This window comes from Salmo salar, chromosome ssa14 (genome assembly GCF_905237065.1).
Source record: "Salmo salar chromosome ssa14, Ssal_v3.1, whole genome shotgun sequence".
In the NCBI taxonomy this organism is placed as follows: domain Eukaryota; kingdom Metazoa; phylum Chordata; class Actinopteri; order Salmoniformes; family Salmonidae; genus Salmo; species Salmo salar.
Genome location: NC_059455.1, coordinates 44,127,481 through 44,155,175, shown reverse-complemented (window position 1 = coordinate 44,155,175; position 27,695 = coordinate 44,127,481). Strand labels below are relative to the sequence as shown.

The 27,695-nt window shown below is 44.9% G+C and overlaps 1 protein-coding gene across 1 annotated transcript in view; it reads left to right on the top strand.

Moving 5' to 3' along the window:
• LOC106569615 (hippocampus abundant transcript 1 protein) overlaps window positions 1-27,695 on the top strand; it is a 47,143-nt gene that overhangs the window by 12,057 nt on the left and 7,391 nt on the right. The window contains exons 3-11 of the mRNA XM_014141157.2: window positions 2,750-2,812; window positions 3,225-3,352; window positions 4,186-4,300; window positions 5,388-5,606; window positions 6,245-6,358; window positions 20,026-20,097; window positions 20,250-20,362; window positions 23,471-23,568; window positions 27,119-27,285. Of these exons, the coding sequence (XP_013996632.1) occupies window positions 2,750-2,812; window positions 3,225-3,352; window positions 4,186-4,300; window positions 5,388-5,606; window positions 6,245-6,358; window positions 20,026-20,097; window positions 20,250-20,362; window positions 23,471-23,568; window positions 27,119-27,285 (1,089 nt within the window). The remainder of the gene's footprint in view (window positions 1-2,749; window positions 2,813-3,224; window positions 3,353-4,185; window positions 4,301-5,387; window positions 5,607-6,244; window positions 6,359-20,025; window positions 20,098-20,249; window positions 20,363-23,470; window positions 23,569-27,118; window positions 27,286-27,695) is intronic.

Below are 27,695 nucleotides of genomic sequence, written 5' to 3'. Positions count from 1 at the left end.
GCAACCTTTCGGTTACTGGCCCAAGGCTCTAACCACTAGGCTACCTGCCGCACCAAATTTGGTTGAGGTCGTGTGATTGTGGAGGCCAGGTGATCTGATGAAGCACTCCATTACTCTCCTGCTTGGTCAAATAGCCCTTACACAGCCTGGAAATGTGTTGGGTCATTGTCCTGTTGAAAAACAAAATGATAGTCGAACTAAGCGCAAACCAGATGGGATGGCATATCCCTGCAGATGCCATGCTGGTTAAGTGTGCGTTTTGAATTCTAAATAAATCACTGACAGTGTCGCCAGCAAAGCACCATCACACCACCACCTCCATGCTTCATGGTGAAAAACCCTTGAATGAGTAGGTGTGTCCAAACTTTTGACTGGTACTGTCAGAGCAAAAACCAAGCCATGAGGTTGAAGGAATTGTCCGTAGAGCTCCGAGACAGGATTGTGTCGAGGCACAGATCTGGGCAAGGGTATTAAAACATTTCTGCAGCATTGAATGTCCCCAAGAACACAGTTGTGAGGCATGTGGGCATCAGATCAAAACATCTGACATGTTCGTGACAGTGTCACCTTTTACACAGGTCATATCAGTGTGTAACCCAAACTGTTTGGACGCTACAGACATAGTGTTGGCAGATTGGCTATGTACTGACTTCAGACGAGTCCCAAGACACTTGTGGAATAGGGAACATCATTGTGTATGTGAGTCTCATCTTTTCATAGAGGGGTCAAAATAGTTTGTTGGCCAAACCGTTCGGACGCTACAGACTATTTTGTGAGAAGACCGGTTTTCGGGATGTCTCATGGACTGACAAACACTGCTGTAGCTATGCCACCTTTCACCGCAGATGCGGAGGTGTTACATAGGCGGATGCAGTGAATTGAGATGCATCCAATGCAACAAAAAACATCTCTTGCTTAAACTGATGGATTTTTTAAATGGGGATTTTTGGGGGAGGGGGTCATTTAGATTTTCGCAAGGGTTCGGACATCGGCCTTATTAAGCGAATCAATGATCAGTAGATCTGGAACCGGTTAATGGCTACATTATGTTAATGATGATGAGCAGGCTGCAGACTTACACATTTTAAATCAGCCCGAGGACAACGATGCGTACCACAATATGCATCAGGTCAAGCGTTTTGGCTAGACTAATAAAATATTGAGGCAGTATCCTAGTGAGATCATGTTGCTGTTGGTTAGTATCATCGCATTATCAAATTTCAGTGTCATAAAAAAATGTATTACAAATAATCAATGATTCAACCTGTTTGTGCCCAGTGCGTTGACTCTCTACCAATGTGATGAAGAGGATCTTGCGTATTATTTGAAACTTCTGTCTTACTGTTGGTCAGCAATTTCTGCATTTTTAAGATGATTGGCCAATCCTTTATAAGGGCCGCAAAATAACAATGGGATTTAAATGCTAACAGTAAATGCAACAGTAAATGCCTTAACCCCACCCTGGTAACAGTAAATGCAAATAACAATCTAGTAATCATTATTCTTAATGTTGTAAACACTTCTATGATATTATGTGAAGGCTAAACTTTTATTTTTATTTTTTTATATTGTTAAATCCATTTCTAAGTCTGCTAGGATTTCCTCCTAATTTTATTTTTTATCATCTTCATTGTGGGACTTTTATTTTGAAGGGAATCGCCGAGGTCCCGGCCTTTTAATCTTGCTTCTCTAGGTTTGTTGAGTCCATGTCCTCCTGACCAATACTCAGACCCTGTCTGTGTCATAAAGGGCACATTATTCCCTATATAGCGCACTCATTTTTGAACGGGGCCCATAGGGAATAGGGTGGTACCACTTGGAATGCAATCCTATAATTTGTTCTCTCTGTCCTGTCTGACTCTGAACATGCACAGGGTCATGTTCCTACTGGTGTCAATGACCCCCTCCCCCACTTCTTCTCAAGCTGCCCCCCCCCCCCCATCTCAAATACTATTGACTTTTTTAAACTGCATGGCATTGATTTAGCCCATGTATTTGGACTGCCATGCCTGGCTTCTGACCTCTGTGCATTTGAGGGAAATTATACAATGTGCCTGCTTGCCTCAGTGTGTTTTTCAGTGACCTTCCTTAGACCTCCCTTAAGTTAACAATGAAACAAAAAGTTGTACTTTAAAAGATACCTAACTTTACGCAGTGTGCTGGAGTCCCTTTGACCTTTCTACCTCCTGTTTTTAGTTTCTGTGACCTAACTAATTGTATTTGTTCTCTCAGTATCTCAGACGCAGAAAGGTCACGATCAAATAATGAAGTGCATATTGTTTAATGGGTATTTTCCTGTGCTGTAGTTTGACTAACTGTTGACTAAGTGAACATTTTTGAAGTAGTTGTCATTTAGCAGACTCTTTATCCATCGCGATTTACAGTTTCTGCATTCATCTTAAGATGGCTAGGTGAGACAACCACATGTCGTTGTAAAGTACTTTTTTTTTTTTTTAAGTACCCATCAGCAATGTCAAAGGCATTCTTTGTTTTTTGGGGGGGGTTACTGTAGTCAAGACCAGTCACCTTAGGTCATAAGTTTGTTACCCTGTACTAATACAGACACAAGTTATTTTTGTTTTGTCTCTTTTTATATTGAAGTGGATATTGTGAAAATGAATGCATGAGTACTTTCCTCTGCTTTAGTTTGACTAACACTGAAGTGTTAACCCACACAGTACAGTGTTATCTTACTGTAGGCTACTGTATGGACACAACAGTTGAGGTGTTATCTGTGTTTGTTTCCCAGGTCTTACATGAAACATTCCCTCAACACACATTCCTGATGAATGGGCTTATTCACGGTGTCAAGGTAAGATAACGACAGTTTACAGCGGCCTAGCCTGTTGGAGTCTAGCCTGTAGCTAGGACACTTATGTAAACTCGCCGTGTTCCATTTTAATCTCTGGTTGTTTATGTAGTTGGGTGTGTAGATGCTGTTAATCTCTTGTTGACTATGTAGTGGAGCGTTTCAATGATGTTAACCTCAGGTTGTCTGTGTAGATGTTGTTAACCTCAAGTTGTGTGTGTGTGTGTGGATGTTGAAAGGTGGGAGTGTGTATGCCTAGTATAGTAGGTTGTATCATGGGAAAGCATGGACTACTGAACTAGAGCCACAAACAGTACCTGTGAAGGATTATCTATGTTAACTGTTAGTTACTCATTATTTCAGTGCACAGATCACCAAGGTCTCATTCCCCTCTCTCCCTCCCTCCCTCCCCTAGGGTATTTTGTCGTTCCTGAGTGCGCCTCTGATTGGTGCGCTATCAGATGTATGGGGTAGGAAGTCCTTCCTGCTGCTAACAGTCTTTTTCACCTGCGCCCCCATCCCCCTCATGAAGATCAGCCCATGGTGAGAACACACACACACTCTTCATCTCTATGGGCTGTGATTGTGCAGAGCCAGATGAATAAAAAAGCATGGTCAACTTCAAGTGTGTAGAGACATGAAGGTGTTTTAAAGATGCACTGTGCAGAAATCACGCCGCCATTTCCTGGTTGCTACAGTTCTAATAGTTCTAATTTCAGTTTGACAAAAAACAAGCAAGTGTAGTATAGGGCCTTCAAACTCAACTCTGGACATCCAAGCCAGTTCCACTGCATTTTTGTTAATTGTTTCCCTCTAATTAGGGACTGATTTTAGACCTGGGACACCAGGTGTGTGCAGTTAATTATCAGGTAGAGCAGAAAACCGCAGCCTCCGGACCTCGTAGGGTAAGCGTTGAGTACCCCTGTAGAGAATCATTGTACCATCCAAAACCGCTGTGAAATACATTTTCATAACCAAAACAATTGTATTTTAAGCTGTTTGAAGCTGGTGTACAAAACCGAAAGTAAAATGCACACGAAGGGAAGCATAGAAACAGCGCACATAGAACAGATCTACCACTTCTTAGACTTGCTTTCAATGTGACTGACAGATCTATAACACACTTCTATGTGCATTGGGTGTGTCCAAAAAGTTACATATTGCAGCTTTAAGTTCTAGAGTAGATTAAGCAGCTGGCCCCCTATTGCTGCTGCCGCCGTATCGCTGCCCCCGTATCGGTCATTTCCCTGTGGTTCAACAGGACCTCCACTGTAGTGGTATACACAGTCACAATAGAGATATACAGACTTGCTAACATATCACCTGACTCATCTCTTCTCCTCCCTCCATTCACCTCCTTCCCGTCCTCTCTTCAGGTGGTACTTTGCAGTCATTTCTATGTCTGGTGTGTTTGCCGTCACCTTCTCTGTGATCTTTGCGTATGTGGCGGACATCACGGCAGAACACGAGAGGAGCACAGCCTACGGTTTGGTGAGGAGGGAAACTAAATAACAACCTAGATGGACATCCTATAAGTGTTATTTTTGCTGTTTTATATATATGTGACTCCGGGATGCTGGCTTTCTAGGCAGAGTTGCAAAGAAAAAGCCATATCTCAGACTGGCCAATAAAAAGAAAAGATTAAGATGTGCCAAAGAACACCGACACTGGACAGAGGAACTCTGCCTTGGAGGCCAGCATCCCGGATTCTCCTCTTCACTGTTCACGTTGAGACTGGTGTTTTGCGGGTACTAGTTAATGAAGCTGCCAGTTGAGGACTTGTGAGGCGTCTGTTTCTCAAACTAGACACTAATGTACTTGTCCTCTTGCTCAGTTGTGCACCGGGGCCTCCCACTCTTTCTATTCTGGTTAGAGGCCAGTTTGCGCTGTTCTGTGAAGGGAGTAGTACACAGCGTTGTACGAGATGTTCCGTTTCTTGGCAATTTCTCGCATGAAATAGCCTTCATTTCTCAGAACAAGAATAGGCTGACGAGTTTCAGAAGAAAGGTCTTTGTTTTTGGCCATTTTGAGCCTGTAATCGAATCCACAAATGCTGATGCTCCAGATACTCAACTAGTCTAAAGGCCAGTTTAAAAAATAATAATAAAAAAAACAAATTTTATTGCTTCTTTAATTAGCACAACAGTTTTCAGCTGTGCTAACATAAATGCAAAAGGGTTTTCTAATGATCAATTGGCCTTTTTAAAATGATAAACTTGAATTAGCTAACACAACGTGCCATTGGAACACAGGAGTGATGGTTGCTGATAACGGGCCTCTGTACGCCTATTTAGATATTCCATAAAAAATCTGCCGTTTCCAGCTACAATAGTCATTTACAACATTAACAATGTCTGCACTGTATTTCTGATCAATTTGATATTTTAATGGACACATTTTTTGGCTTTTCTTTCAAAAACAAGGACGTTTCTAAGTGACCCCAGACTTTTGAACGAGATGTATACATACTCCTGATTTTAGAATGACACCAGTTCTCCCTCTTCTCCTGTCCTCCCCTCTACCGTTCTCTCTCCTCTCCCCTTTGTCTCCTTTATCTACTGTCCCCCCCCCCCCTCAGGTGTCCGCTACCTTTGCAGCCAGCCTAGTGACAAGCCCGGCCATTGGAGCGTACCTGTCGGAGACGTACGGTGACACCCTGGTAGTGATACTGGCTACGGCCATCGCCCTGCTGGACATAATTTTCATCCTGGTGGTCGTCCCCGAGTCGTTGCCCGAGAAGATGAGACCAGCCTCCTGGGGAGCACCCATCTCCTGGGAGCAGGCTGACCCCTTCGCTGTGAGTACTATACTATATAGTAAAATATTATAGTACTGTAGTATACTACCTCCTAGGAGCAGGCTGACCCCTTCCCCTTCACATCATTTTCTTTAGGAATTTAGTACAGTAAAAGTTGTCAAATATAAATAGTAAAGTACAGACATCCCCAAAAACTACTTAAGTAGTACTTTTACTTTGGTACTGTACACCACTGCAATGTTGTCATTAGCTAGCAAAGTTAGCTAACGTTAGTCCAAAATAGCTAGCAATGCTATCTCAAATCTCTCAATATAAGCTAGCTAGCCAACGTTATACTGCAACTAAAGTCAATCTCGTGACATCAAAATGATGACAAAAGGTTTTCCTACTAATTATTTGCATTCTTTAGAATTGTCATTGCGTTTTCAAGCCATGGTAATGCTCTTTGGATGGAATCGTCATCAGCGCCTAATGAGGATACATTGAGTAGACTGCTCAGTTGGGCATCAGTCCTAACACGACCATTCAAGACAATGTTGGTGTGACTATGAATTCTGTCATTTTGCTGAATACCGTTCTGCCTGAGGGGAGCCTCTATCTCTAAGGAACAGGACAACCGATCTGTGTTTGACAACAAAATTTATCTGAATCTAATTTATTCTATGTCCCCTCTCCAGTCTCTGCGGAAGGTGGGCCAGGATTCCACGGTGCTTCTCATCTGCATCACAGTGTTCCTGTCTTACCTACCTGAGGCCGGACAATACTCCAGCTTCTTCCTCTATCTCAGACAGGTACTGACGACACCTAGACTCACCTCCTCCAGGATTCTCCAACTGGCGGCCCGCAGGCCGAATTTGGCCCGTGTGGGATTTTTATTTGGCCCCAAGTTTTCTGAACAATAAAAAAAAAAATTTTTTTTTAAACTTGATCAGGTTTTACACAGACAACAAAACAAACTGTACCACACAGACAGAGTCCTGGGAGTTAAGTAAAAATACACAAAATAATAGAAAAATGAGCAGTTGTAAAATAAAAAGACAGCAGTAAGATTTATGTGGCATTTATGGGAGGTTTTCTACATATGACCATAATGGTGACCAAATATTCCAGAACTTCTCAGTATTCTCATGCAGGTCAAAAGTGAGTTTTTTTTTTTTTTTCTTTTTTTTTCTGCGGGTATAATAGCAGGAGCCTGAAAGCCACATCCTCGCAGACAGTATTTCAGGCGGGGGCTCTACTATATCATTGGCCTGCTCACATCAATCACTTGTTGGTGTCTAGACAGACGTGACTCACTTCGGGTTGGGATGGAATCTACAGCATATCATCCATGGGCGTTATGTTCTTTACCATTTATCAATAATTGTGAAAAAAATGCAGGCCTTTATCTGACCATTTTATAGTATGTAATACACTCAATTTGGAGAAATGCAAGGACATACTTAGAGAATCCAGACCATTTATCACTCTGGTCACCGATTGCCCTTAAATCGGGCGGGGCGGCAGGTAGCCTAGTGGTTAGAGCGTTGGACTTGGACGAATCCCCGAGCTGACAAGGTAAAAAAAAAAAAAAAACTGTCACTCTGCCCCTGAATAAGAATTAGTTCTTAACTGACAGGCCTAGTTAAAAAGTGGGTAAACTATGTTTTCAAATTACTGTGGTTGAAAAAACTTTTCAAATTCTACTGCTCGGAGGGATTTAATCTGACACATTGAGACATATTTTGGAAGAGAGACATTGAGTGCATTTGGTGATGAGGACTGGACTGCTATCTGTGAAAGGGTCTTCCCCCAAATCCACCTCTATAAGCATACAATATCTAAAATGTTAAATTATTTCATAGAACCTAGTTTACACCGGTTTGCCTTCATTCGTTTCAAAATGTCAACCAGATACTGGCACCTTCGCATGTATTTTGGGACTGTAACAGAATCCAGTCTTAATGGAAGGAGGTTAATTTACAGATTCAGAAGATCTTAGACAATATGCTCTTTCACCAAACCTATAACTTCTTTATTTTGACTAACACTGTATATGATCCTGACTCTTCTGAACATCTGTTTAATACTCTTGTCTATTTTGTTAAAATATTCATTTTGCTGTTGATGTCCCTCTCGAGTCCTTAGGCTTAATTAGTTTGGTTAATTTGATTCTAAGTTTCTTATTTATTCCAGATATATTTAGAGATACTAGCCTTTAAAAATAAAAAAACACTGGGGATTTTGGGAAGATTTGATGGTATTTTCATCCATATCGGGTGAACCATTTAGACATTTCAGAACTTTTTGTACTTTAGTCCCACCCCATTTTAGGGGACCAAAATTATTGGGACAAATTCATTTGTGTATTAAAGTAGTCAGAAGTTTAGTATTTCATCCCATATTCCTAGCACGCAATGATTACATCAAGCTTGTGACTACACATTTGTTGGATGCAGTTGCTGTTTTGTTTTGGTGGTTTCAGATGATATTGTGCCCAATAGAAATGAATGGTAAATAATGTATTGTCATTTTGGAGTCACCTTTATTGTCAATAAGAAATAGAATATGTTTCTAAACACTTCTACGTTAATGTGAATGCTACCATGATTACAGATAATCCTGAATGAATCGTGATGAGTGAGAGAGTCGAAGATCATAACCCCAAGACATGCGAACCCTCTCACCAATACAATAAGAGGTTATCATTTTTGCAGGGGTATAATATTTGTGAGTCTAACTTTCTCACTCATCATTATTCACGATTCATTTAGGATTATCTGTAATCATGGTAAGATCCGCATCAAACCAACTCCTACCCCCTAGCCTCAGCCCCTAACATCTAGCCTCGACCCCTATTTTGGTAGGTAGATTCAGTGATGCATCAGCAAATTTATAGTGGAGAGAAATCCATTCTTCCCACGCAGGAAAGTTCCGAGTACAAAACTAATACAATGTGGTCTGCTTCATATATGTGAATTTACTGACTGTGGGGAGTTCCGATGGCAGGCCTCTGAACAAACTCCTTAGAATGTGGCCAAGTAGGGCTACTGTTATAGTGTCAACAACATGGTCTGGTATGTCCCCAGTTAACTATAGTTAGAGAACTAGTCAGCCAGCAGGGCTCAAAACTGCGACCCCAAACTCTCGCATATGTCACACTGCCCTTTGACATGGTGACACCATTTTGTTTTTAATATATATATTTTTTAATTGGTCGTAGGGTGCCAGTGAAATAAATGTAGCTGGTTGCGTTCGTTTTTGTTAACAATTGTACTTTTTTTTTTTTTTATTCCAACAGTAATGGGTATGCAAGCCAGGTATTCAAAAAGTTCGGTCCAAAGTCTTGGTTGAATCTTTGATATTCCCAATCCAGTCGTCATGTGCTGTTTTGAATGAACATCTCTAAAGGCTTTCCCAAATAAATGTTGACTGCAAAGTAGGCCAACCTGGCAGAGTTATATCGTGATAATTTGTCAATCGGATGGCATTTGTTTTGCAAACTCTATCACATGTAGCCTAAATTGTACAGTGCTAGCCAAACACAGCGGTCATTTGCTAGGCGTTCAATTGAGTTAAAGGGCAACCACCTGTGTTGTTGTATTGTTCCCAGACCTGAAAGTAGTCTCCTGATGTGGTTTAAGCATTGTTGTGAACTTAGAACTTACATTTTTATAATAATTCTTTTTTTGTGTGAATACCTGGGCAAAAAATAGGACGACTCGGAAACCTGGGGAAAAAAACTGTGAAAAGGGAGATTACCAAAAGATGAAACTGATTTTATAGGGCCCTACAACTGTAGTGAATGTTCAAAATCACTAACAATAAAACCCTCTTCGAGATTGAGCAAAGGTTTTATTTTTTTCCCTCCAAACAATCAATGTGTAAGATGGTGCTGACAGACAAGGCAGCTCTGCTTCTAGCTCCTAAGCAACTTTGCAGTATTTTGTGTTATTTCTTACAAAAAAACATTCTGGGCTAATAATGTGTTATTACATACAGCTGGAAATAACTTTTGGATATCAGAGTGGCGCTAACTCACCAGCATTGCGACCAGGAATTCTTCCGATACTCCGACGGCCCTCAAGGAACTACACTGGACTACATGCAAACTGGAAACCACATCTCCTGAGGCCACATTTATTGTAGCTGACGATTTTAGTAAAGCAAATATGAGGAAAAGGCTATGGAAGTTTTATCAACACATTGACTGTAGTACTCTCTTATGAAAAACACTAAACCACTGCTACTCGCCTTTTTCAAGATGCCTACAAGGCCTCCCCCACCCTCCCTTCGGCAAGTCAGATCACGACTCCATTTTGCTCCGCCCTTCCTATAGGCAGAAACTCAAACAGGAAGTACCCATGCTAAGGACTATTCAACGCTGGTCTGACCAATCGGAATCCACGCTTCAAGATTGTTTTGATCACGCGAACTGGGATATATTCCAGGTAGTCTATGAAAATATCATTGACGTATACACGGACATGGTGACTTAGTTCATCAGGAAGTGTATAGGGGATGTTGTTCCCACTGTGACTATTAAAACCTACCCAAACCAGAAACCGTGGCTAGATGGCAGCATTCGTGCAAAACTGAAAGCATTTAACCATCCCAGGTGACTGGGAATATGGCAGAATACAAACAGTGTAGTTATTCACTCCGTAAGGCAATCAAACAGGCAAAATGTCCGTACAGAGACAAAGTGGAGTCGCAAAATAACGGCTCAGACACGAGACGTATGTGGCAGGGTCTACAGACCATCACAGATTACAAAGGGAAAACGAGCTATGTCGCGGACACCATCTTGCTCCCAGACAAGCTAAACCACTTCGCCCGCTTTGAGGCTAACACAGTGCCACCGACGCGGCCCGCTCCCAAGGACTGTGGGCTCTCGTTTTCCGTGGCCGACGTAAGACATTTAAACGCGTTAACCCTCGCAAGACTGCCGTCCCAGATGGCATTCCTAGCCACGTCCTCAGACCAGCTGGCTGGAGTGTTTAGACATATTCAATCTCTCCCTATCGCAGTCTGCTGTCCCCACATGCTTCAAGATGTCCACCATTGTTCCTGTACCAAAGAAAGCAAAGGTAACTGAACCAAATGACTATCGTCCTGTAGCACTCACTACTGTCATCATGAAGTGCTTTGAGAGGCTAGTTAAGGATCATATCACCTCTAACTCACCCTAGACCCATTTCCAGTTCACCCACGACTGCGTGGCCACGCACGCCTCCAACTCAATCATCAAGTTTGCAGACGACACAACAGTAGTAGGCCTGATTACCAACAATGATGAGACGGCTTACATGGAGGAGGGGAGGGTCCTGGTGGAGTGGTGCCAGGAAAATAACCTCTCCCTCAATGTCAACAAAATGAAGGAGCTGGACTTAAGGAAACAGCAGAGGGATTACATCCACATCGACGTGACCGCAGTGGAGAAGGTGGAAAGCTTCAAGTTCCTCGGTGTACACATCCCTGACATTCTGAAATGGTCCACCCACAGACAGTGTGGTGAAGAAGGTGCAACAGCGCCTCTTCAACCTCAGGAGCATGAAGAAATTCGGCTTGGCCCCTAAGACCCTCACAAACTTTTACAGATGTATTACAGAACATTCTGCACCGCAACTGCATCGCCCGCAACCGCAGGGCTCTCCAGAGAATCGCGTCTGACTGTGACTAAATTATGAGTTGCTATTTTTTTCAAATTGATTACCTAACGTTTAATTGATTATGTGATTGAATTAAACCATGCAACAATTAAACCATTAATAACCTGGGGCACCACAGAAGCATTCATTTATATAGAGCGGTTATCTCCTGAATCCACTCTCTTAAAGATCTGAATATCTTTATCAATAAGTCAATTATTAATCGTCATCTCATTCTGATTGTCGTAAAGTACTTGGTTATCTGCACGAATCCTGGCTAACAAGTTGAATCAGCAACACACAAATTGGCTTATTTATTTACTAAATACCTAAATAATCACACAGTTACATATATATACACAGGATAGATCATACATTGATTACTAATCATGTCATGAAAAGTCCCTAGTGGACTAATCCGATATGACGGCTAGTTACACAAAGGAAGGGGGTTGGGTTTGAATGAAAGAGCGGGAAGACTGAGGGACAAAGGGATTGGGTCTCTATCGGACCTTGAGAAGCTATGCTACCATAAAGACAATCTTATGCATTCTAATAACCGCCCATTCAGAAAAGGAAAATGCAAGATATATATTTACTCTGAGCTGCTCTTCGATAAATGGGTTGAATATGGAAGACTGGTTTGCCCAGCAGAGATCGCCATCTTCCTTTTGAAGAATCTTTCTGGTCGTAGTGTTGTAGAGCGGATACGTTAAAGTACCCTGTCGATCTTAGGAGATTGTCTGTCCTTTCCTAGGCCACGTACGTTTACAGCTGCAGCTGATAACTCTACGTCTCGGATGTATGACTACTTCTTTAGTGAATAATAGTTCAAAGTTCATACCAAGTTGCCGTAATCAGCTCGTGCTGTATTCTGGCTGGTCTAGTCGAAATTCATCGTCACCTCCACATGATCTGGTCTCATGTAAATTTCCTTAGTAGTTGTTCAGCCATACACAACCACAGCTCATGCTGGGGTTTGCTTCGTCTAATGTGAATTGGGTCACGGGGGCTTTTGTACTGGGGAAGAGAAGGGCGCGTTTCATCCCTCTCCAACCAATGTCTGTTCACTTGGGCGTGGCCACTGAGTGAGCATAACTTTACTTATGACAACAATTCTCTCATTTAGAAGCTATAATTACATTTCATCTTCTCACAGTTTCATATTTAAACATTTTAAATTGCACAACAATTCCATGTGAATCTGATTACTAGAATGTGTAGACTTTCCCAGATACAGTTTGTCATATCAGATATGTCCCAGACACCAACTGATCTGACATCAGTACCAACGAACACTTTCAACTGGTTGAGAAAGGGAAGTATTGTTCCATTCCCCAACCTTTTGATGTTACCATACTCTCTCTGTAGTAACACAGGGCTTTCCAAGAGTCCATTCTGTAGAGTGGAGAGAAAAGGGGGAAAGGTATTTATGGGGGTGGTCATAAACCTCACCCAACAGGGCAATGTCATAAGAGGGTGGTGCGGTCTGCCCAACGCATCACCGGGAGCACACTGTCTGCCCTCCAGGCCACCTACAGCACCCGATGTCACAGGAAGGCCAAAAATATCATCAAGGACAACAACCACCTGAGCCACGGCCTTTTCACCCCTCTATCATTCAAAAGGCGAGGTCAGTACAGGTGCATCAAACCTGGGACCGAGAGACTGAAAAACAGCATCTATCTCAAGGCCATCAGACTGTTATATAGCCATCACCAGCCAGCTACCATCCAGTTACTCAACCCTGCACCTTCGAGGCTGCTACCCCTTTGTAGATAGACATGGAATCACTGGTCACTTTAATAATGTTTACATACTGTTTTACTCATTTCATATGTGTATATACTGTGTTCAATTCTACTGTATTTTAGTCAATGCCACTCCGACATTTCTCGTCCTAATATTTATATATTCCATTCTTTTACTTTTAGATTTGTTAATTCTTGTGAATTGTTAGATACCACTGCACTGTTGGAGCTAGGAACACAAGCATTTCACTACACCCGCAATAACATCTACTAAATGTGTGTGACCAATTAGATTTGATTTGTAAATATGATATCGTCAAATTAAAATGTTATTTGTGTATGGAGTACAGGAGGCTGCCAAGGGGAGGACTGCTCATAATAGTGTGAATGGAATGGTGTTGAAACCACTTGTTTGATACATCCCATTAATTCCATTCCAGCCATTAATATGAGCCCGTCCTCCCCAATTAAGGGTCCACCAGCCACCTGTCGAATTGCTCAGTCGGTAAATTTAAAGATGACATTTAAATGATGCATCAGCCACTTTCCTAGATGATTTTTCATTCTGGCCAGTAGCTTTTCAGTTGGCGCTGGCCCAGTGTGCGCCTGGCAAATAATTTTATTTTTATTTTTTAACCCTTTTTCTCCCCAATTTCGTGGTATCCAATTGGTAATTAGTCTTGTCTCATCACTGCAACTCCCGTACGGACTCGAGAGAGGCGAAGGTCGAGAGCCGTGTGTCCTCGAAACACGACCCAACCAAGCCGCACTGCTTCTTCACACAATGCCCACTTAACCCGGAATCCAGCCACACCATTGTGTCGGAGGAAACACCGTACACCCGGCGACCGTGTCAGCGTGCACTACGCCCGGCCCGCCACAGGAGTTGCTAGTGCGCAATGGGACAAGGACATTCCTGCTGGCCAAACCCTTCCCTAACCCAGATGGCGCTTTACCAATTGTGCGCCGCCCCATAGGTCTCCCGGGTCAGGTCCAGGCTGCGACAGAGCTTGGACTCGAACCCAGAATCTATAGTGGCACAGCCAGCGTTGCGATGCAGTGCCTTAGACCACTGCTCTACTCGGGAGGCCCCGCTCTGGGCAAATTTACCTGAGTGTCAAGCCCTGCAAGGGCCTGCATATTTTAAAGATGGCTGGTCATTTATTAGCCTGGGTCTGTATGGAATACAGGTGCATTATGGGACAGGTCAATATCATAAAAAATGTGTGCGGCCAAATAATGTGCTGGCGCAATCAACTGAAATAGTTGGTAGCACCAGCGGAAGAAGTTAGTCTAGACCCCTGGGCCAGTCTGACTCTCTCTCTCTCTCTCACTGTGTCCCGAATGGCACCCTAATTCCCTACATAGTGCACTACTTTTGACCAGAACCCTATGTAGGGAATTAGGGTGCCATGTGGGACATCAACCACTGACTGACAAATTTAGATCCACTACCAGTAAACACTGAAAAGGCCCTTTTTGTGTTATTGAAGGACTACAGTCGTTAACAAAACACCAGTCACAGCCTCTCTGGTGTGTTCGAGGTTGTGAGGAGGAGTGTGAAGAATGTGGAGAGAATTCCTCTGGAGAGGCTTGTCATATAATTATCTGTTTGTCTGCTGAATGTGTTATGACAGTTGGAATTCAATTTTAGTCGTTGTTTGCAAACTAATATCACTGCCCACATAGAAATATTTATTGTTGTGAAAACTGAAAGCATTTCCCAGTGAGGGGGGAGTTTTAGCCCTTTCCCTGAATCCAAAATCAACACTGCCTAGGAGGTAGGGTTTGATTTTAGGATTCAGGGTCTGTGTATGTGAGCCTTTTGTCCGTCTACGCTAACATGTACAGTATATGTACATTACCTTCAGAAAGCATTCACAACCCTTCATTTATTCCTATGTTGTGTTAGAGCCTGAATTGAAAATCCTTTAAATTTAGATTTTTGTGTCACTGGCTTACAAACTACCCAATAATGTCAAACGTGGAATTATGTTTTTAGAAAGATATCAAATTTATTTTTATATAGCCCTTCGTACATCAGCTGATATATCAAAGTGCTGTACAGAAACCCAGCCTAAAACCCCAAACAGCAAGCAAAGCATGTGAAAGAAGCACGGTGGCTAGGAAAAACTCCCTAGGAAAAACTCCCTAGGAAGGCCAAAAACCTAGGAAGAAACCTAGAGAGGAACCAGGCTATGAGGGGTGGCCAGTCCTCTTCTGGCTGTGCAGGGTGGATATTATAACAGAACATGGTCAAGATGTTAAAATGTTCATAAATGACCAGCATGGTCAAATAATAATAATCATAGTAGTTGTCGAGGGTGCAACAAGCACGTCCGGTGAACAGGTCAGGGTTCCATAGCCGCAGGCAGAACAGTTGAAACTGGAGCAGCAGCACGGCCAGGTGGACTGGGGACAGCAAGGAGTCATCATACCAGGTAGTCCTGAGGCATGGTCCTAGGGCTCAGGTCCTCCGAGAGAAAGACAGAAAGAGAGAATTAGAGAGAGCATATTTAAATTCACACAGGACACCGGATAAGACGAGAAATACTCCAGATGTAACAGACTGACCCTAGCCCCCCGACACATAAACTACTGCAGCATAAATACTGGAGGCTGAGACAGGAGGGATCAGAAGACACTGTGGCCCCATCCGATGATACCCCCGGACAGGGCCAAACAGGCAGGATATAACCCCACCCACTTTGCCAAAGCACAGCCCCCACACCACTAGAGGGATGTCTCCAACCACCAACTTACCGTCCTAAGACAAGGCCGAGTATAGCCCACAGCGATCTCCGCCATGGCACAACCCAAAGGGGGGCGCCAACCCAGACAGGAAGACCACGTCAGTGACTCAACCCACTCAAGTGACGCACCCCTCCCGTGGACGGCATGGAAGAACACCAGTAAGCCAGTGACTCAGCCCCTGTAATAGGGTTAGAGGCAGAGAATCCCAGTGGAAAGAGGGGAACCGGCAAGGCAGAGACAGCAAGGGCGGTTCGTTGCTCCAGCCTTTCCGTTCACCTTCACACTCCTGGGCCAGACTATACTTAATCATAGGACCTACTGAAGAGATAAGTCTTCAGTAAAGACTTAAAGGTTGAGACCGAGTCTGCGTCTCTCACATTGGTAGGCAGACCATTCCATAAAAATTGAGCTCTATAGGAGAAAGCCCTACCTCCAGCCGTTTGCTTAGAAATTCTAGGGACAATTAGGAGGCCTGCGTCTTGTGACCGTAGCGTACGTGTAGGTATGTACGGCAGGACCAAATCGGAAAGATGGGTAGGAGCAAGCCCATGTAATGCTTTGTAGGTTAGCAGTAAAACCTTGAAATCAGCCCTTGCCTTAACAGGAAGCCAGTGTAGGGAGGCTAGCACTGGAGTAATATGATCAAATTTTTTGGTTATAGTCAGGATTATCATATCACAGCCATTGAGCATGGTGAAGTTATATCCAAAAATGAAAAGCTGAAACATCTGGAGTCAAGTCAGTGTTCAACCCATTCCTTATGGCAAGCCTAAATAAGTTCAGGAGTAAAAAAATGTGCTTAACAAGTCACAGGTTGCATGGACTCACTCTGTGTGCAATAGTGTAGTGTTGAACATGATTTTTTTTTGAAAGACTACCTCATCTCTGTACATGTAAAATGATCTGTAAGGTCCCTCAGTCGAGCAGTGAATTTCAAACACAGATTCAACCACAAAGACCAGGGAGGTTTTCAAATGTCTCACAAGGAAGGGAAACCTATTGGTAGATGGGTAAAAATTTAATAATATCCCTTTGAGCATGGTGAAGTTATTAATTACACGATGGTGTAACAATACACCCAGTCACTACAAAAACAGGCGTCCTTCGTAACTCAGTTTCCGGAGAGGAAGGAAGGAAACTGTTCAGGGATTTCACCATGAGGCCAATGGTAACTTTAAAACAGTTCGAGTTTAATGGCTGTGATAGTAGAAACCTGAGGATGCATCAACATTGTAGTTACTCCACAATACTAACCTAAATGACAGACTGAAAAGGAAGCCTGTACAGAGTACACATATTGCTGGAATATGTATCCTGTTTGAAACAAGGCAATAAAATAAAACTGCAAAGAAATAAACTTTGTCTTGAATACGAAGTGTTATGTTTGGGGCAATCCAATACAACACATCACTGAGTACCACTCTTTGTATTTTCAAGCTAGTGGTGGCTGCATCATGTTATGGGTATGCTTGTAATCTTTAAGGGCTGGGGAGTTTTTCAGGATAAAAAAAAGAAACAGAATGGAGTTAAGCAAAATCCTAGAGGAAAACCTGGTCTGTTTTTCCACCAGACACTGGGAGATAAATTCACCTTTCAGAAGGACAATAACCTTAAACACAAGGCCATATAATCACACACTGAAGTTGCTTACCAAGACAACATTGAATGTTCCTGAGTGGCCTAGTTATAGCTTTGACTTAAATTGGCTTGAAAAATCTATCGCAAGACTTAAATGGCTGTCTAGCAATGATCAACAACCAACTTGACAGAGCTTGAACAATTTAAAAGAATAATGTGCAAATATTTTACAATCCAGGTCTGCAAATATTGTACAATCCAGGTGTGCAAGGCTCTTGGTGTTTTCAGACCATGTTGTGAACTCAGTGCGGTTCTCTTAAGCCTTTGTGCAGTGTGAACACTCCAAAGGAACTCGGACCCCTCAAAAGAGCCCCCGTATCAAACTGAACTGAGACCATCTCGAGAGGTGGTCTGAGTTCGGTTCGCTTGATTCCCGGGACCCGATTCCCTTCTATTTTTTTTTAGGGCAATGTGAACACAAAGCTCCCCATGTTCTCTTGTCATTTTTTCCGCACCACACACTAGACTACTGCAACAGCGTTTTCCCCTGCCATAACCCCTCACATTGGTGCCACAAAACAGAGATGATGTGCATGTTTGCAGAAAAACGTGTGCTGTTTTTTTCACATTGATTAGAGTTTGTCAAGGATGCCATTACAAAATATGTGTATATTTTTTTTTTTTTTTTTTTTTTTTTTTTTTTTTAACTGACACAATGTTCAGATTATTTGTTTACAATATGTGATCTATAGGCAAAGAGCTTCATAAGCTGTTTATTGATTATGGGTTTGTATAGTGTGAGAAGATCTAGTCACAACACAGGGTACAAAATCAACGTCAGCTCTTAAAGGGGCTGTAGCCTATAATGTGTGTGGGGGGGAGAAAAATATTACAGCATTATTTAATCTTCAGTATTCTTCTGCCATTTATTCTTTTACCAATAATATATGTTAATATTATATTCTGATTTTAACTGTCATCTTTCCAAGGTGCATTATGCAGATTTCGCTCTATTTCCTGGTTGCAAAACTTCTGTTTTGCCTAATTTCAGTTTGTGACAAAACAAGGCAATATATTGTAGAGAATCATTGCACCATTTTAAACTGCTGTGAAATATATTTTCCATAACCAAAAATATTGTATTTTCAGCTGTTTTGAAGCTGGTGTACAAAACCGAATGTAAAAGATGCAAAAATGAAACAGAAGCATAGAAATGGCGCACACAGAACAGATCTACTGCGTCTTAGACTTGCTTTCAGTGAGTGACTTATCTGTAACTCACATTTCTATGTGTATTTGGTAAGTACACTGTATCTAGCTGTCCGATAACACGTTCTGATGGAATTGCTTGTCCTCACTTTGTTAAAACCCAGAGTGCGTTGAGTGAATGTTCCAAAAGTAGCAATGTGATTGGTCCAACCCGTAAAAACAGGCCTGATCCGTAACCTAGATATTGATGAAAAACAGGCCCTACCCAGCCCTAACAAAAAATAAATAAATAAAAAACTAGCGTGCTACCAAAACGGTGCAGCTGGCAAAGAAACGAGGACAAAGTCACACTTTAGTAGCTTTTCTTGTCAATTCAACCAACTTCTACACGTGGATGAACTTTTGGGTGAACTTTTTTTCCCTTTCCAAAACGCTGTCTGACCACCCGCCAATGTGGCTGCTGAAACAGACATTCTTACCTGTCAATGACAAAATCTACCCGCCAGGTCTCTAACCCGTGTCTTCTCCGCCCCCCCCCAGGTCTCTAACCTGTGTCTTCTCCCCCCCCCCAGGTCTCTCTAACCTGTGTCTTCTCCCCCCCAGGTCTCTCTAACCTGTGTCTTCCCCCCCCCAGGTCTCTAACCTGTGTCTTCTCCCCCCCCAGGTCTCTAACCTGTGTCTTCTCCCCCCCCCAGGTCTCTAACCTGTGTCTTCTCCCCCCCCCCCAGGTCTCTCTAACCTGTGTCTTCTCCCCCCCCCCAGGTCTCTAACCTGTGTCTTCTCCCCCCCCCAGGTCTCTAACCTGTGTCTTCTCCCCCCCCAGGTCTCTTAACCTGTGTCTTCTCCCCTCCCCCAGGTCTCTCTAACCTGTGTCTTCTCCCCCCCCCCAGGTCTCTCTAACCTGTGTCTTCTCCCCCCCCCCAGGTCTCTCTAACCTGTGTCTCTCCCCCACTCCCCAGGTCTCTCTAACCTGTGTCTCTCCCCCCTCCCCCCAGGTCTCTCTAACCTGTGTCTCTCCCCCCCCAGGTCTCTCTAACCTGTGTCTTCTCCCCCTCCCCCCAGGTCTCTCTAACCTGTGTCTTCTCCCCCCCCCCAGGTCTCTCTAACCTGTGTCTCTCCCCCCTCCCCCCAGGTCTCTCTAACCTGTGTCTCTCCCCCCCCCCCAGGTCTCTCTAACCTGTGTCTTCTCCCCCCAGGTCTCTCTAACCTGTGTCTTCTCCCCCTCCCCCCCAGGTCTCTCTAACCTGTGTCTTCTCCCCCCCCCCCCAGGTCTCTCTAACCTGTGTCTTCTCCCCCTCCCCCCAGGTCTCTCTAACCTGTGTCTTCTCCCCCTCCCCCCAGGTCTCTCTAACCTGTGTCTTCTCCCCCCAGGTCTCTTAACCTGTGTCTTCTCCCCCCCAGGTCTCTCTAACCTGTGTCTTCTCCCCCTCCCCCCCAGGTCTCTCTAACCTGTGTCTCTCCCCCTCCCCCCCAGGTCTCTCTAACCTGTCTTCTTTCCCCCCCCAGGTCTCTCTAACCTGTGTCTTCTCCCCCCAGGTACAAAGGTTCAGTTCAGAGACAGTAGCTGCCTTCATAGCTGTGGTGGGCATCCTCTCCATTGTTGCTCAGGTTGGTGACTTTTGACACTCGTTGTGTTGTTTTTATACTTTTCATATCGATATTCTGCCTCGCAATAGGTCCCAGAGACAGAGTTGACATATCTGTAATGAATGACTGATTGGCTGATTTTGTTGGACTACCTGCTATGTTCCCTTTGTCAGACAATGGTTCTGGGGATTCTGATGCGCTCCATAGGGAATAAGAACACCATCCTACTGGGCCTAGGCTTCCAGATACTACAGCTGGCCTGGTACGGCTTCGGATCTCAACCATGGTCAGTACCAACTACCTACTATCGAATATACTAACCCTGGTATGGCTTCAGATCACAGCCATGGTCATTACTAACTACCTTTTAATATACTATCACTAACCCTAACATACTGGCCATAACTAACCCTGACCTCCACCCTAACATACTGGCCATAACTAACCCTGACCTCCACCCTAACATACTGGCCATAACTAACCCTGACCTCCACCCTAACATACTGGCCATAACTAACCCTGACCTCCACCCTAACATACTGGCCATAACTAACCCTGACCTCCACCCTAACATACTGGCCATAACTAACCCTGACCTCCACCCTAACATACTGGCCATAACTAACCCTGACCTCCACCCTAACATACTGGCCATAACTAACCCTGACCTCCACCCTAACATACTGGCCATAACTAACCCTGACCTCCACCCTAACATACTGGCCATAACTAACCCTGACCTCCACCCTAACATACTGGCCATAACTACTAACCCTGACCTCCACCCTAACATACTGGCCATAACTACTAACCCTGACCTCCACCCTAACATACTGGCCATAACCTAACCCTGACCTCCACCCTAACATACTGGCCATAACAACTAACCCTGACCTCCACCCTAACATACTGGCCATAACAACTAACCCTGACCTCCACCCTAACATACTGGCCATAACAACTAACCCTGACCTCCACCCTAACATACTGGCCATAACAACTAACCCTGACCTCCACCCTAACATACTGGCCATAACAACTAACCCTGACCTCCACCCTAACATACTGGCCATAACTAACCCTGACCTCCACCCTAACATACTGGCCATAACTAACCCTGACCTCCACCCCTAACATACTGGCCATAACTAACCCTGACCTCCACCCTAACATACTGGCCATAACTAACCCTGACCTCCACCCTAACATACTGGCCATAACTAACCCTGACCTCCACCCTAACATACTGGCCATAACTAACCCTGACCTCCACCCTGACATACTGGCCATAACTACTAACCCTGACCTCCACCCTAACATACTGGCCATAACAACTAACCCTGACCTCCACCCTAACATACTGGCCATAACAACTAACCCTGACCTCCACCCTAACATACTGGCCATAACTAACCCTGACCTCCACCCTAACATACTGGCCATAACTAACCCTGACCTCCACCCTAACATACTGGCCATAACTAACCCTGACCTCCACCCTAACATACTGGCCATAACAACTAACCCTGACCTCCACCCTAACATACTGGCCATAACAACTAACCCTGACCTCCACCCTAACATACTGGCCATAACAACTAACCCTGACCTCCACCCTAACATACTGGCCATAACTATAACCCTGACCTCCACCCTAACATACTGGCCATAACTATACCCTGACCTCCACCCTAACATACTGGCCATAACTACTAACCCTGACCTCCACCCTAACATACTGGCCATAACTACTAACCCTGACCTCCACCCTAACATACTGGCCATAACTACTAACCCTGACCTCCACCCTAACATACTGGCCATAACTACTAACCCTGACCTCCACCCTAACATACTGGCCATAACTACTAACCCTGACCTCCACCCTAACATACTGGCCACAACTACTAACCCTGACCTCCACCCTAACATACTGGCCATAACTACTAACCCTGACCTCCACCCTGACATACTGGCCACAACTACTAACCCTGACCTCCACCCTAACATACTGGCCACAACTACTAACCCTGACCTCCACCCTAACATACTGGCCACAACTACTAACCCTGACCTCCACCCTGACATACTGGCCACAACTACTAACCCTGACCTCCACCCTAACATACTGGCCACAACTACTAACCCTGACCTCCACCCTGACATACTGGCCACAACTACTAACCCTGACCTCCACCCTGACATACTGGCCACAACTACTAACCCTGACCTCCACCCTGACATACTGGCCACAACTACTAACCCTGACCTCCACCCTGACATACTGGCCACAACTACTAACCCTGACCTCCACCCTGACATACTGGCCACAACTACTAACCCTGACCTCCACCCTGACATACTGGCCACAACTACTAACCCTGACCTCCACCCTGACATACTGGCCACAACTTTTTGTGGAACAGGGGACTAAGGGGACAGGGTAGAGAAAGTAGTTCTGATGCTCTGTTTGTGTTGTCTTATGGTGGTTACTGTTAGTTATGGCTGCAGTGAAGAGAAGTTGAATACTGGCCAGTTTTGTCCTTGCTCTGATATCTCTGTGAGGAGGATATCCCGGTTTCTGCCCCCTGACTATATGACACTCTGGTCTGTTGCATGCTTCCTCTCTGGAGTGTGAAAATACTTTGTTAAAGATTCAACTCAAATGAAAAGTAACTTTTTCTATAGTGATGTTACGGTGCGAGCTGAGGTTTCGGGCGGTGCGGCGCGAGCTGAGGTTTCGGGCGGTGCGGCGCGAGCTGAGGTTTCGGGCGGTGCGGCGCGAGCTGAGGTTTCGGGCCTGTTTTTCATCAATATCTAGGTTACGGGTAGGGCTCTGGTATCACCAAATTGATCACTAACATTTTGAAGCTGATCCATTTGCTCGTGCTCTGCTGCAGTACAGTCATATCTGACTAAGATCATAACATGATGTCAGAAGTGCTTCAACCTCGTCAGATATAAAACACGAAAGATTATTTCACAGAAAATAATGTTCCTTGAGTTTTGTCAGTTTTGAGTGATTTTTAAAAATAGCTAACTGCTCTCATGTCTCTTCATTGAGCAGGCCAAGTGGAGCCGTTGCTATGGCTACTCACAGACCCAGAGCCGCCATTAGCAGAGTGCATGCAGGGCGAGCTGCCTGTGTAGAGGGAGCAAGTGACAGACTGAGAGGGCACCTAATGGATTTACTAACAGAGGAAGTGGTTTCGGGCAGGGCCGGGCTTTAAATTTAGCAGAAACAATCAGGCCTGGGTATGGTAGAGCCTGAATGTCACGGGCATGGGTAGGGCTCGGTCTTTAAAATTCAATGCTTGTGCAGGGCTCTAGTGTGTGATGAGGTGTGTGTGTGTGTGTGTAATTGTGTGTGTCTGTGTTCTCTCTCTCCCATCAGGATGATGTGGGCAGCAGGAGCGGTAGCGGCCATGTCTAGCATTACGTTCCCAGCCGTCAGTGCCATCGTGTCCCGCAACGCAGACCCCGACCAGCAGGGTGAGCTAATACTACCAAAAACTGTATTAGCCTCAATATGAGACTGCCCAATCATAAATTGACCCCCTCAGATCTGAAATGTTATTCCAGATCATGTACAATGCTTAGTCTAGTAGACTTGCTCTCAAGATTGCAACCTACATATTCAAGACCATATACGGGGGTATTTTGAAATACCAATGGTATGATTTTTCAATACCGTAACACAAATGAATATCTGTATGTTTTTGGGGTGCTATGCCACTAGTTATAACTCACAGGCAGTGGTGGAAAAAGTACCCAACAATCATACTTCAGTAAAAGTAAAGATACCTTAAATGGAAAATGACTCAAGTAAAAGTCACCCAGTAAAATTCTACATGAGTAAAAGTATTTGGTTTAAAATATACTGAATTATCAAAAGTAAATTTTGAAATTAATTTCAATTCCTTATATTAAGCAAACCAGAACACTTTTTTTTTTTTAATTATACACTGCTCAAAAAAATAAAGGGAACACTTAAACAACACAATGTAACTCCAAGTCAATCACACTTCTATGAAATCAAACTGTCCACTTAGGAAGCAACACTGATTGACAATACATTTCACATGCTGTTGTGCAAATGGAATAGACAACAGGTGGAAATTATAGGCAATGAGCAAGACACCCCCAATAAAGGAGTGGTTCTGCAGGTGGGGACCACAGACCACTTCTCAGTTCCTATGCTTCCTGGCTGATGTTTTGGTCACTTTTGAATGCTGGCGGTGCTTTCACTCTAGTGGTAGCATGAGACGGAGTCTACAACCCACACAAGTGGCTCAGGTAGTGCAGCTCATCCAGGATGGCACATCAATGCGAGCTGTGGCAAGAAGGTTTGCTGTGTCTGTCAGCGTAGTGTCCAGAGCATGGAGGCGCTACCAGGAGACAGGCCAGTACATCAGGAGACGTGGAGGAGGCCGTAGGAGGGCAACAACCCAGCAGCAAGACCGCTACCTCCGCCTTTGTGCACGGAGGAGCAGGAGAAGCACTGCTAGAGCCCTGCAAAATGACCTCCAGCAGGCCACAAATGTGCATGTGTCTGCTCAAACGGTCAGAAACAGACTCCATGAGGGTGGTATGAGGGCCCGACGTCCACAGGTGGGGGTTGTGCTTACAGCCCAACACCGTGCAGGACGTTTGGCATTTGCCAGAGAACACCAAGATTGGCAAATTCGCCACTGGCGCCCTGTGCTCTTCACAGATGAAAGCAGTTTCACACTGAGCACGTGACAGACATGAGAGTCTGGAGACGCCGTGGAGAATGTTCTGCTGCCTGCAACATCCTCCAGCATGACCGGTTTGGCGGTGGGTCAGTCATGGTGTGGGGTGGCATTTCTTTGGGGTCCGCAGAGCCCTCCATGTGCTCGCCAGAGGTAGCCTGACTGCCATTAGGTACCGAGATGAGATCCTCAGACCCCTTGCGAGACCATATGCTGGTGCGGTTGGCCCTGGGTTCCTCCTAATGCAAGACAATGCTAGACCTCATGTGGCTGGAGTGTGTCAGCAGTTCCTGCAAGTGGAAGGCATTGATGCTATGGACTGGCCCGCCCGTTCCCCAGACCTGAATCCAATTGAGCACATCTGGGACATCATGTCTCGCTCCATCCACCAACGCCACGTTGCACCACAGACTGTCCAGGAGTTGGCGGATGCTTTAGTTCAGGTCTGGGAGGAGATCCCTCAGGAGACCATCCGCCACCTCATCAGGAGCATGCCCAGGCGTTGTAGGGAGGTCATACAGGCACGTGGAGGCCACACACACACTACTGAGCCTTATTTTGACTTGTTTTAAGGACATTACATCAAAGTTGGATCAGCCTGTAGTATGGTTTTCCACTTTAATTTTGAGTGTGACTCCAAATCCAGACCTCCATGGGTTGATAAATTGGATTTCCATTGATTATTTTTGTGTGATTTTGTTGTCAGCACATTCAACTATGTAAAGAAAAAAGTATTTAATAAGATTATTTCATTCATTCAGATCTAGGATGTGTTATTTTAGTGTTCCCTTTATTTTTTTGAGCAGTATATTATTATTTCTTTAATTTATGGAATGCCATGGGCACACTCCAACATTGAGACATTTACAAACGAAGCATGTGCGTTTAGTTAGTCTGCCAGATCAGAGGCAGTAGGGATGACCAGGGATGTTCTGTTCACAGGCATTATTCATTGAAAAGGTGAATGTGCACCCAAATCTCTTACTGCTGGTAGGAACAGACCACTGTCGGCGCCCTCTTACTGCTGGTAGGAACAGACCACTGTCAGCCCCCTCTTACTGCTGGTAGGAACAGACCACTGTCGGCCCCCTCTTACTGCTGGTAGTAACAGACCACTGTCAGCCCCCTCTTACTGCTGGTAGTAACAGACCACTGTCAGCCCCCTCTTACTGCTGGTAGGAACAGACCACTGTCAGCCCCCTCTTACTGCTGGTAGGAACAGACCACTGTCAGCCCCCTCTTACTGCTGGTAGTAACAGACCACTGTCGGCCCCCTCTTACTGCTGGTAGTAACAGACCACTGTCAGCCCCCTCTTACTGCTGGTAGTAACAGACCACTGTCAGCCCCCTCTTACTGCTGGTAGTAACAGACCACTGTCAGCCCCCTCTTACTGCTGGTAGTAACAGACCACTGTCAGCCCCCTCTTACTGCTGGTAGGAACAGACCACTGTCGGCCCCCTCTTACTGCTGGTAGGAACAGACCACTGTCGGCCCCCTCTTACTGCTGGTAGTAACAGACCACTGTCGGCCCCCTCTTACTGCTGGTAGGAACAGACCACTGTCGGCCCCCTCTTACTGCTGGTAGGAACAGACCACTGTCGGCCCCCTCTTACTGCTGGTAGGAACAGACCACTGTCGGCCCCCTCTTACTGCTGGTAGGAACAGACCACTGTCGGCACCCTCTTACTGCTGGTAGGAACAGACCACTGTCGGCCCCCTCTTACTGCTGGTAGGAACAGACCACTGTCAGCCCCCTCTTACTGCTGGTAGGAACAGACCACTGTCAGCCCCCTCTTACTGCTGGTAGGAACAGACCACTGTCAGCCCCCTCTTACTGCTGGTAGGAACAGACCACTGTCAGCACCCTCTTACTGCTGGTAGGAACAGACCACTGTCAGCCCCCTCTTACTGCTGGTAGGAACAGACCACTGTCAGCCCCCTCTTACTGCTGGTAGGAACAGACCACTGTCAGCCCCCTCTTACTGCTGGTAGGAACAGACCACTGTCAGCCCCCTCTTACTGCTGGTAGGAACAGACCACTGTCAGCCCCCTCTTACTGCTGGTAGGAACAGACCACTGTCAGCCCCCTCTTACTGCTGGTAGGAACAGACTTACCATCATTTGAGTTTCATTACTCAGTTATTACATTTATTTTAGATGTAACAAACCAAACATTGAAATAGCGATATGTAAAGTAAAAACCCAGACTGATCCATGCATCAATACTGGTATTTAGTGAAATAGGGTTTACCACCCATCCCTTGCTGAAAGTGCATCTTGATTGAATGGCTTTGTATCCGTCTCCTAGGTGTTGTCCAGGGGGTGATAACAGGTATCCGTGGTCTGTGTAATGGGCTGGGCCCGGCCTTCTATGGCTTTATATTCTACCTGTTCCATGTGGAGCTGACTGATCTGGACGCTGTAGACAGCCCTGGGAAAGAACCCAAACCTAACATGGCCAACCCTGCTGATGAGGTGAGACCATGGAGGATATAGGACACACACATACACGGCCAACCCCACTGATGAGGTGAGACCATGGAGGATATAGGACACACACATACACGGCCAACCCCACTGATGAGGTGAGACCATGGAGGATATAGGACACACACATACACGGCCAACCCCACTGATGAGGTGAGACCATGGAGGATATAGGACACACACATACACGGCCAACCCCACTGATGAGGTGAGACCATGGAGGATATAGGACACACACATACACGGCCAACCCCACTGACAAGGTGAGACCGTGGAGGAGTGTATGGGACAGGACTGAGAGACAATGTTATAAGAGTATATATTCAAACACTATTTAGATCCAACAGTATTGATATCATGGTGTCACTCGCCTATAAGAACATGGAGGTCTCAGCCTT